At 41.9% G+C, this 12,457-nt stretch overlaps 1 protein-coding gene across 6 annotated transcripts in view; it reads left to right on the top strand.

Annotated features, from left to right (window-relative positions):
- The window catches only part of FBN1 (fibrillin 1), a 217,149-nt gene that overhangs the window by 146,399 nt on the left and 58,293 nt on the right, over positions 1-12,457 (top strand). For all 6 annotated transcript variants that reach the window (XM_038418952.2, XM_043494228.1, XM_038418951.2 and 3 more), the window contains 2 exons: positions 597-722; positions 1,746-1,871. In XM_038418952.2, the coding sequence (XP_038274880.1) occupies positions 597-722; positions 1,746-1,871 (252 nt within the window). The remainder of the gene's footprint in view (positions 1-596; positions 723-1,745; positions 1,872-12,457) is intronic.

The raw sequence follows: 12,457 nt of genomic DNA, 5'->3' as shown, positions 1-12,457 counted from the left end.
GGTTGCAATAAACAGTACAGTCTCAGTTCCTCAGATCAACCCCCAGTGATGGCTGATGTGCTGATCAGAACAATATTTTAAATGCTGGAGAGCATAAAGATATAGCCTGACTGGCCAGCAGGGACAAAAAAATCCAAGTAACTTATAATATTTTATTAAATAAATACATACATGTTAGTTATTCTAATATTGGGCATAATCCTGCTTGTGTGGGAATTTAGTGTGTGGAACGGCTTTTTAAAATCATTTAAGATCCAATACCTATCTCACTGAAATCAGTGGCAAAATTCCCATTGACTTCAATGACAGCAAGACTGGACCTGAAATTTCTGATTGTGCGGGGTTATATGGCATGGAAAAAGGTTCTTTAATTATTTTCCTACAAGTGATTTTGGGCATACAAAACTTGCTCCTGCTCCCATTGGAATCAGTTGGAGTTTTATATAAAACTCCATATTTGGTTTAACTGCAAAGATTGATCATATGCACATATATCACAAAGCATCAAGAATTTTGTTTGCCATGATTCGTTGCAGTGAATTTCATAACAAGGATCACCTGTCTAAAAGATGTGTTAATGTAAACTTTCCCAATAGATATTGATGAGTGTGAAGACAATCCTAACATCTGTGATGGAGGCCAGTGCACTAACATACCAGGAGAATACAGGTGTCTTTGTTATGATGGATTCATGGCATCTGAGGATATGAAGACTTGTATAGGTAAGTGAAAACACCTCTGATTCCTAATCTTTCTAACAAGCCATCTTCCTTAATTAAGTGATCAAAGATGATGATAAATTTAGATTTATTTAAAATATGTAAACAAATAAAAATAACAGTGAATGTCTTAGCAAGAATAACGACTGTCCAGGCAATCGGGTGTCTTTTGCCATTACATATCAAGACTACAAATATACTTGGATATCTGCATTTGGTGAAAAAAGGGTTTTGGTTCCAGCACTCTGCCAAATTGCCAGTTTTGAGGTAACAGTCAAACATTAAAACTTTAAAAAGCAGTACTGTTGTATTTTGACTAGCTATGGCCACATGGACAACCCTTCTGTGCAGACTATTTTTGTCAATAATAGGAATCATCTGCATGTGTTCAGAGCTTTGGCTGAGTTAAGGAGCATACATGGTGAGATAAGATGACCATGCCGTCTCTCTTCGGGTCCCATTCCAGAGTGTGTCTATGCAGCTCAGATCATAGAGGGTGCTGTTGGATGGCAGATTTAGGGGTCAGCCAAAATCAGAATTCTGGCCAAAACTTACACCAAGACAAAACCATGTGAGAGTTTAGCATGTGTTGGTAGAGCAAAATATTGAAGTCAAGATTTGCTGCATGGCTAGAAGAGTAGAATTTTACCTTTACATTTTAAAATTGAACCACATTTACTGCCCTTGGGGAAACATCAGCAGAAAAAAACCAAAATATATTGAGGACAGATAATAGACCAAGTTTATCCTTAGTGTAACCCCATTAAATCTGTCATTTGTAATTATTAATGAAAGCTGGCATTAAAGATGAGAGAGGCTGGGAAATAAATATCAGTGCAATAACATAGCAATATTAAATCTGATTTGGAAATGTACAGTATTTTACATTGTGAAGAATATTTAGCCTAATTTATTTTTTTCTCTGCACATGTAGACACATTTTTGTACCAGTACTAACGTCTCCAAGACATTGGGTTAGTTACGGTCTAAGAATTTTGTAAAATCTTAAAATTATGTTTTTTCTAGATGTCAACGAGTGTGACCTGAATCCAAACATCTGTCTAAGTGGAAGCTGTGAGAATACAAAAGGCTCATTTATCTGTCATTGTGATATGGGATATTCAGGCAAAAAAGGAACCACTGGTTGTACAGGTAAATTTTAAAGTTAATAATTATCATCATCTGATTCTTCATTTCCCTTTTTTAGCTTTTAAACCCTCTCTTGAATCTGTTTGATTTCTGTTCTCTGCTAAATGTTATACTGTATAGAGTCACTGAGTGGGTGTTGTGTTTGTATGGCATAATATTGGGCCTGATCCTTCTCCCATTGAAGTGAATGACAAATATCCCATTGGGAGCAAAGTTGGGCCTATTATTATATGGTTTCTGGTATGACCGAAAAGAACATGTAATTCAGCGTAACATGACAAGACCACATGAAGACCACCACATTGGATTTGGATTAGATAACTGTATATGCAAGTAACAGATATCTATTCCAAATATTATTTTGGCAAATACTAGTGGCTTTAAATCTATCCTAAAATATATTTTCAGTTTTTGCAAAGTGGCAGAAGTACAGATACCTGACTAGCTGAATTATAAACATATTTCGGCAAAACCAAAATGTAAATTATTTCACAGCAGCAGCCAGCCAACAGTGCTGAGGTTCAGACTTACACGTTCAGAGGATAGCATTAAAAACACAAGATGCTAGTATCTGAGCCAAGGTGTTGAGAGTCATGAGCTTTGCCCAAAATATGAGCACAAACATATGTTTAATTTAATTTTGAATACGGATTTAGAGTAAACACAGTTCTGGCAACCTTTATGAGACAAGTATATATGCTGATAAGTCTGTCCTTATAGAAGTATTATTAATGTTGTACAATAGGTGTCAAAAAGAGATTATGCTGATTTTTTACAGTTTACATAGAACAATGGGGGAGCTGGTGTTCTACTTGGTACATTGGACCTCGTCTGAAGTTGTGCATTAGTAACAGCTGCCTTTTACAGACGTAAACTGATCTAAATCCAAGAAGTCCTTGATTTTACCCTGTAGACCAACATTTCAACATTCTTTGTTTCTACTCTAAATTACACAAAAAGATACAGAGCTTTAGTTCTGCAGACTTGAAAAATCCTTGTAATGTTCAGTCACATCCACCGCAACTATCACTCTCAGGGAAATGAAAGGTGATGACACAAATATTGGTTTGTGACATCTGTAGGGCTATACTGGTCAGTTAAAGCAGCCAGGAAATATTAAGTAATTGGTAGGAGGTGGAAGGGCAAATAAAGGTCCTACAGGGAAAGGATCTGGGGTATTATTCGGAGGAAAAGTTTCTGGAAATTCTTGCAATATTGGTGACATCTGGTGTAGGCCAACTGGGAAAAAAATCTCATTTGAAAATTCATCCATGACAGTGTTGGTTTACTAATAGAGCAAGGCTGAGAAATCTCTTCCTTCCAACCTTTTCCTCTGATTTAAGTACTGATACCCAGATAGAAAGAGCCAGCTATTTCTGGTACTTCTGTTTTCCAAAGTATTTCATCAGCCTTTCCCTCTCTTATCCTTCCCAAAGTAGCCACTCCTGCCCCCTCCCTTACTCACCCATCCTACCTCGTCACACACCTACATTTCGAGATGGAGATATAAAATCCAGCATGAGCAAACACAGACAGCCCCCTCCCCCGCCACCCCACCATGCTAGTTCTGATCCAGCTGGAATGCTAAAGCCATGGCAGCGTGAGTGGAAGGAGAGGCTAGTCACCCTGAGTACATACTTGTCCAAGATGCACTATTTTTAGTGTGCCAGCTTGATCAGAGCTAGTGTGGGTATGTCTCCTCGAGCTGGAATGTACATCTTCAGCTCGAAATATTGGGCATAACTACTCTCTCAGCCACGGAGTCACTTAGCCAGTCACAGCCAGTGCAAGGGGGGGGGAGGAGGGCTTGACATTGTGAAGAGAATGGAGAGGGAAGCTGAAAGGTCTTGGTATCTCAAGAGCAGCTTCTTTCTGCGGGGAGGAGGGTGGCAGTAAGGGAGGGGCTGGAAAGCCTGAAGAGCAGCTGCTTTGGCTCTGCAGTTTATTGGGGAGGGGAAGTATGTGTAAGTAAAGCAGAGGGAAATGCTTCTTGTAATCCACCACAAGGGGCGCTGTTGTGCAACTATCTAGTTAGCTCAGCAGCTCGCCAGGCAGAGAGGGCTAGAGTCTGCACAGACCTTCAGTTTGTGTACAGGAGGGGACAGGCTCACCTTACATGTAGCTGGCTTTGTGTACAAATGCTTGGTCAGATGGTGGCCCAGCTCAGGCAAGAGCATTACTGAATCAGGGTAATGGAGCACATTTTAAAAACAAGAAAAATCTCATCGTGTTAGAACAGCATCACTTGAAGGTTGGATCTGTTCTTGCTGTGCTCTCCCAGTAGCATTCCTTGTCCTATCACAGCTGGCTCACTGGGATTACTGCTGTGTCATCATCCCACTACTACTGAAAACACAACTGGTGGGCAGCAAATGAAGACAAAAGGAACGTGAACACAAGGGCTGGCAGTGTGTGAAGGTGATAGAGGTGTGAAGGGTGACAGAAATGAAAACTGTTCCAAGCTGACGGCCTAAAAAAGGGATGATTGTACAGTCCCCACTGCCGTCAAAATGTGCACATTCCTATGCATTAAAATAAAAAACGCTATCTGTCTATAGACTGTTGAACTCTCCCATCATTCTCTGCACAAATCTAGTGTCACAGCCAGAGTTCCTGTGACCGAGCAGATGAGCACTGTGGAAACAGCATTTAGTGCTGGTATCATAGAAGGGCTTCTGCACTTGTGCTGAACAGCACCCTGGTAATAGCGCATAATTCTTTGCCTCGTATAGATAAGTCAAAATCATTCACTTTTTTTAAAAGAGCGAGCACTCCTATGAAAAAAATTACAAAAATGTGTATGGATTTTCGAAGGGGAGGTTCTCTGTTTCCTGAGAACAACTAAATAATGTCCTCTGGGTTACATTACAGTTTTGTCTAAATATTTCACCTCCCTTGTCATTACTGATTGTTTCCATTTTAACAAATAAACATGTTGTTTTCCCCAATCATTTAGCAGTATTCAAAATCCACCCACTGCCTTACATTCTCATCCCACACAGATGTTAGGTTTTTTCCCTTCAGTTCTCAGTAAGAATGTGGACAGAGTTTAGGAAAACAGTTAGTTTTAAGCAAAGATGTTCATAGCCTATGAAGCCAGTCTAGGGAGAGTGCTACAAATGTTTAGTTTTTATTTACCTATAAAACAGGCTTTCCCATAACCAAATTAGGTGAACTGATTTTAATTTTTCATAAAGAGGGAATGGGATGTAGTTGCTAGAGAAGAGGATTGTGGGTCAGGTATAGAGGTGCGTAGAGCCCCTCCCCTCATTCCAGATTGTGCAGCTGTCTGCAAAATTTCCCATCACTGTGTGTGTGCACATTATGTGGTAGGGAACATAAATTCTTTGTAATCATGCACACGTAAAATCCTGTACTGGGACAAACTCCCCTTTTCTTCATTGTGGTTCAATGCCCATGCCTATGTGTTGCCTGTGAGTTCATAGTATCCCACTCTGGTTGATTTAAAGCCATAGATTTACTGGATTTGATCTACATATGCTGTACACGGAAGGACAAATTCAGCTCTGACTTATGCCCCGTGTATCCTATCCTGTTGCCACTGCATGCATGCAACTTCTATTGATGTCAGTGAGAGTAGTGTGGGGACTAGATAAGCTCCTGTTCTTGCAACAGGTTTGCTTGGGGTACACATTAGGGCAGAATTGGCAAACCGTCGGAGCATTGAAGGTGAATGTTTATAAAAGTCAGGTAACGAAAGCGGCAGAAAATAAACCAGCCTTCTCCACAGCAGTTCAGAGAATTGAGAAAATTTCAGTAACAGAATGTGGGCACAATTCTGTAGTTCTGACTCAGCCAGGACTCCCAGTGAGGTCAGTAGGAGTACGGGTTGAGTAAGGAGTGAGCAGCATTGAGCGCCAAGGGTGTAATAGAGACATGGCCAGCGTCAGACTCACTGGGGCCCAGGGCAGAAAGCCCAAGCCGAGGTCTTCAACACCGTGCAGTGGGGGGGGGGGGGGGTTGGGCTTTGGCTTTAGCCCTGTGCTGCGAGTGGCGGGGGTCAGCCTGCTCAGGCTTTCTGCCCTGAGCCCCAGTGAGTCTAAAGCCACCCCTGCCGAAGCCCAAGCCCCGCCACACAGGGTTGAAGCCAAAGCCCGAGCAACTTAGTTTTGCAGGGCAATTGCTGTGCTTGCCACCCCCTAACACCAGGCCTGAACAGAGAAATGAATTAGAGCAAAAAGCCCACTCCCACCCATCCTTGTGAAGATGATTATATATAAAGGAGCGGTCAGTATGATTGTTAATTACTGCATACCTGAAAACAAACACATTGCAAAAGGTATGGTAAAAGCAAGGACCCAGCCCTGCAGCTGTCACTCAAGAGCCATCCCATTGACTTAGAGTAGCCCTAACATTGCATCTTGTAAAATGTGCTGCATTCTTAAGCCTGTCTCCCTCTCTTCCTTGCCCCTCCTCTAGCCTCCATCCATTAAAAACACATTATGCCTCAGTGTGGTGGCACAGGAGAACTCTGATGTCAGTGAAACACATACATTTCCCCTTATGAATTTGGGAGCTGCCAATATCAAGTCCAATACTAAATGATCATGATACATCAAGTTGGGGAAGTACAGAAAGCTGATGGTGTATGTCAAACAAATGAATTGACCCATGTAAAACTGGGAGATGCTCACCGTTATTTGAATAAAAAGCAAGACAGTTCGCAAAAAAATGGTTTCCTAGGCCACTCACTGCTTATCAGAGTCAGAAAGTCATGGGGCTAAGACCAGGAGAAATTAAAGTTCCCCCCGCTAGATTTCTCTAGTTGCATCAGAGGATGAATTTCAGCTGAAGTCTACTTTTCTACGCAAATCCATTTTCTGCAAATTGCTTCTGCTGACCCACCTGGATATGGGATTTTCTCCATCAGGCAGGGACCCAGGAGGACATATGCCATGTGACTTCTATGTGACCTTCTCCATGGGATCTGGGCACAAACTCAAAATACAAATGGAACATCAGTCTGACAAAGTTAACAGATTTGCAGAAAGAGCCAATAAATAAAAATCAGAAAATACTTTTACAGAAGTTTGCAGACATGAAAATCATAGAATATCAGGGTTGGAAGGGACCTCAGGAGGACATCTAGTCCAGCTCACTGCTCAAAGCAGGACCAATCCGCAACTAAATCATCCCAGCCAGGGCTTTGACAAGCCTGACCTTAAAAACCTCTAAGGAAGAAGATTCCACCACCTCCCTAGGTAACCTATTCCAGTGCTTCACCACCCTTCTAGTGAAAAGGTTTTTCCTAATATCCATCCTAAACCTCCCCAACTGCAATTTGAGATTATTACATTACTCCTTGTTCTGTCATCAGCTACCACTGAGAACAGCCTAGATCCATCCTCTTTGGAACCCCCTTTCAGGTGTTGAAAGCAGCTATCAAATCCCTCCTCATTGTTCTCTTCTGCAGACTAAATAATCCCAGTTCCTTCAGATTCTCTCATAAGTCATGTGCTCCAGCCCCCTAATCATTTTTGTGGCCCTCCGCTGGACTCGTTCCAATTTTTCAACATCTTTCTTGTAGTGTGGGGCCCAAAACTGGACACAGTACTCCAGATGTGTCCTTACCAATGCCAAATAGAGGGGAATGATCACGTCCCTTGATCTGCTGGCAATGCTCCTACTTATACAGCCCAAAATGCTCCTACTTATACTGCTTCTACTTATACAGCCCTTTAGTCTTCTTGGCAACAAGGACACACTGTTAACTCATATCCAGCTTCTCGTCCACTGTAACCCCTAGGTCCTTTTCTGCAGAACTGCTGCCTAGCCATTCGGTCCCTAGTCTGTAGCGGTGCATGGGATTCTTCCATCCTAAATTCAGGACTCTGCACTTGTCCTTGTTGAACCTCATCAGATTTCTTTGGCCCAATCCTCCAATTTGTCTAAGTCCCTCTGTCTGCTATCCCTACCCTCCAGCGTATCTACCACTCCTCCCAGTTTAGTGTCATCTGCAGACTTGCTGAGGGTGCAATCCATGCCATCCTCCAGATCATTAATGAAGATATTGAACAAAACCGGCCCCAGGACTGACCCTTGGAGCACTCCGCTTGATACTGTCTGCCAACTAGACATGGAGCCATTGATCACTACCCGTTCAGCCCGATGATCTAGCCAGCTTTCTATCCACCTTGTAGTCCATTCATCCAACCCATACTTCTTTAACTTGCTGGCAAAAATACTGTGGGAGACTGTATCAAAAAAATAATTACAGCGAAACAGAGCTGGTTCACAGGTTGATATTGGATTAAATTCACCCTTATAGACAGCGTGCTCCAGGCTCTCTTGTCTACTTAAGCCCCACTGAAGACCTTAATGTGAAATGTAAATGGTTCATAGAACCTTGCATAGGTTCTGTGTCTGGGGGTGAGTGTGTAAGTTTTCATGGTCTTTCAGTGCATTAGCTTCAGGGTGATACTGCAGTCCAAATGTAAAAAAAAAAAAATCATTTATTCATAAAGTCTGGCCTCCTCCTGCCACTGTCCTTGTTCCTGCTAGTACTGGTGGCATGGCTTCTCCATTTAGGTGCAAGGAAAGGCACAGGATTCCCAAAGCATGAGCAAGGCTCTGATGATGTACCATAAATAGGTCTCTGCCATCTCTGCTTTCTGCCCTGGATTTTCAGAACATGCAGAGATACACATACGTAATTGGCGTGTGTAGTCATTGTGCATGCATGTTAGTTGGTTATTTGTTCAAGCAGTTGCCACTTTTTATGAGCATAAGTGCAGTAATTGCATATGCCAGTTGTGCATATGTATTGTTGCTCATGCACAATTGGAAACATTTGTGCCTCTGTGATTAATGGGAGACATCTTATTTGTTACTTAATGCGTGAGAAAAATAAATATTAAGAGAAGTCAAAAAGAAGTAAAATAACCAACAGTAAATGAAGACTGATGGTTTATCCCCACTGGGCCTGGAATAGCTATGGTGTCAGAGCTGCCTGTTATTTACCAGGAGCATAGTCATCTGCTATAGTTAGACAGCTCTCTTGGTGTCAATGGGAGTAATGTGATTACAAAGATGAGAACGCGTGTGCTGCAGTATGGGCGCACAATGGGACCAGCTGAGGATGCAGTGTGAGCCTTAGATTGTAATTCCTTTGTTTTTGTTGGCTTCCCATAGCATTATATTTAAAGGGAAACTTTCCCACTGGAGGAAATTTAGGCAAAGAGAGTGTTTATACAGATCAGTGACTTGACCTTGCACTCTTTATTTTAGTAAGAATCCCACTGAAATCAATGGGAATTTTGTTGGACTAAAGTCTGGTGTCAAATTCTGGCTTGGCTAGCATTTTCCTGTATTCTCTTTGCCCCCAATTCTAGTACTGTTATTGCAGTTGAGTGGTGCCTTACTCCTTGAGTAGGCCCATGCAAATATATGGAACTATTTGAAGAGTAGGGCATTTTATACTTTGAGGAAAGATGGCAGAATCTGGCCCTTTGCTGTTCTGGGAGAGATCTTTTTCACTAAAAGCTTTCCCCTTCGGAGCTCACTTTCTCTTTTGTATGTCATCCTGAGAAGTCTGAATTCAATACTTACGGCATCCTCAGGCCAAATTAAGCCAATGTACAATTGGCACAAATCCCATTAATTTCATTGCCCCCTTTACACAGGGCTGTCGTAAGCCTGTAGGGTCTTATGCCATGGAAAGATTGGACCATTAGAATACTAAATAGTAGGATATCACTAGACCCAAGTGGAGTGAATGTCCATTTGTTCCTTGGCATTGCAAGACATGATGAGAGAATCAAGCTTCCAGCATCTAGCTTTATAAAAGCATAAGGATGGACCCTGCTCCTAGTGGGGTCAATGGGAGCTGGACTGTGTCTGTGATCAGATAATATAGGTCTGTTTACTATTTCTGAAGTTGCCTTACAAAATTGAATCTGTATATAACATAACTCGCATAATATTGCATGCAAGTTTCCATTTGGTGTTTACTGGTGGTTTAAAAAATTCTTGGCAGAAAAATCTGGCATGATGTTGGTTTTTTATGTTGTTTTGTTGTGCTCAAAAGGTTATAAAGAAGCATGTGATCACTTGAATATTTCAGATCATCAAGTAATCAAATACAGAGCACCCTTAGTATTACCAGTGGTTTAACAACTTTTTTAAAAAGAAAAGGAGTACTTGTGGCACCTTAGAGACTAACAAATTTATTTGAGCATAAGCTTTCATGAGCATCGGACGAACATTGGATGAAGTGAGCTGTAGCTCACGAAAGCTTATGCTCAAATAAATTTGTTAGTCTCTAAGGTGCCACAAGTACTCCTTTTCTTTTTGCGAATACAGACTAACACGGCTGCTACTCGGCAACTTTTTTAAATCATTCATGTCGAGATTAAAGATGCAGACTGCTTGCCTGTTTTTTCTTGTCACTACATACTGTGGTTGACCGCTGGAACTTCTTTCTAGCCTTTCTCTTCACTCTAAACCAAAATTAGCTTTCTTGACCACCCTTAAGGACTTTAATGGACACTGGTTTCCTGCCTAGGGTAATATTATCATCTTACAAGTTTCTGCACATGATTAAGGAAAATATGTTATAGGGTTATCTGTTCCTGGCCTTGTTTTTAAACTTTTTTTTTTAAAAGTGCTCATCTGCATGATTTCTAGGATTGCTAATGTTAGTCTGCATTAATGAGCAATGGACTCAGGCTGCCAGATTCAGATCTGGATATGGAGCCCAGCAACCAAATTTTGAACCAATCCAAATATTGGGGATGTTCATCTCAGGTTTTTGCTTCAGACTCCTCTCTCATTTTAGTAGAAAGGCCACAGAAAAAAATGGACCCCACCTCCTCCATTGCTCTGCGTAGAGGAGAAAAAATAAAACACAGCAAGCTCAATACTGTCACTCAAATTGGGATTTAAATTGCAAAATGAAGGGAGTTGGCCTGCATGTCATCAGTTCCCTCTTCCCAGAGTCACAGCACCTCTGGAAGGGGGAGGATCTAGGAGTGAGTTCTCTTGGTAGGTTTCTTCCCCTAAGAAGGGCACAGATCTTACAGTCTAAAAGGCAAACAGACAGGCAAAGAAAGGGTAGAAGAAAGGAATACAAGAAACAAAGCAAAATGGTCAAGATGGTGTTTAGACATATCTTGATGATACAATAGTTAGCTAATATTTAAAAAAAAATTAGAAATATAAAACTCTCCCCAGTTGCTCCTCTCCCTAACTGGTATTAGTTGGACAATTTCTGTTAGGCATGATAGTAGATGCATTGAGATCCTTGGGTTTGGGGCTGGGAATTCCCATGGTTCCTAGTCCAGACCCCCGACCCTTTTTAATCTACCCCAAGAGGAGAATGGGTTGAGTTCTCTGTATGTTAAATCATGCAGAGTAGGGTTTTTTTGCCTTCGTTTTTCCTTTCCATCGGCTTTTCTGCAGAATGGGATGATTTGGCCTAAGTTACCACTAAAGGCAGTTAAAAGGGCTGGAAACAACTGATAGAAACTCTAAGAGGCTTGATGTGAATTCTAGACAGTTTACATCTTGTATGGAAGTAGAACAAAACACACCTAGAGTCCTAGGATACAGTAAATGTTGTAAAAGCCATGGCTCGTGTGTGAGAGAATTCCTGCAGCATTTGTTTTAGTTACCAGAAATCATTTCTGAAAACATTGTTTTTGAGTTTATACCAGTTTTCCAAGTGCTTATATTAAGCACTAATTTTGTGTTGTGATAAGGAAAGAGCTGTGTTAGGTTTGTTTTTCTCTCTCTACAATTTTACACTGCCCAAGAATCAAAGTAAGGGGAAAACAACAAGTGCTGAAATGGAATGTGCTGGCAAGTCTAGGAAGGTTGAGGAATAGTATAGCTGGCTATATGTCATCTTTAAGAATGGTGTCCTTTTCTTCCCTTTGTTTAGGTCTGTTGGGTTCCTGATAAATAATACTCCCAAATACTCGGTCCTGTGCTTTTCTCCCATCTGCCTTCACAATAGGACCAAACATAGTGGGCCAAATCCTTACCCCCATTCCCCCATCTCGCACTTCTATCTGTTTTGCATCACTCTGGCAGTGCAAACATTGGCTTTACTGGGTAGGGGGGATACCCTTGGCATGCTAGTGGAGCAGAGCTGGGATATAGCACCAACCCCATTCATTCTGTATGGAGTATGCCCAGTGCTGCGCCCGTTGATCCCTTGCTGGAAGAATGGCCTCTTGGGGCCTGTGACTGCGCAGTGCAATTTAGAGCAGCCCTGCATCACCCAGGGCTTTGGTGGTAACAGTGTAATGCAGACTTTGCCCCCTTTTTCTCAGCTACCAAGTACAGTTCAGGATACAGGCTGGTAAAATGTTGGTGTCTCCCTAATGTAGGGTACAAATCCTAGTCCTGGCACCAGGACTGAGTTAAATGGGTTTTGCCAAAGGGCTTTCCAAGGCTGTTTGGGGGAAATAGAACCCCAGGCTACGGAGCATCTGCTGCATCTTCACTGCTCTAGCGATCTCCATGGCTGCTGTTCCCCTTCTTCCTGGAGGCCTGTGAATCTCCATATCAGCACTCTTCCAGCATCATACCAATGAAAAGAACAAATACGGCACTCCTTGCACTGC

The sequence above is a fragment of the Dermochelys coriacea genome, chromosome 10 (assembly GCF_009764565.3).
Source record: "Dermochelys coriacea isolate rDerCor1 chromosome 10, rDerCor1.pri.v4, whole genome shotgun sequence".
Classification (NCBI taxonomy): Eukaryota; Metazoa; Chordata; order Testudines; family Dermochelyidae; genus Dermochelys; species Dermochelys coriacea.
This window is presented reverse-complemented; position numbering and strand designations above follow the sequence as displayed.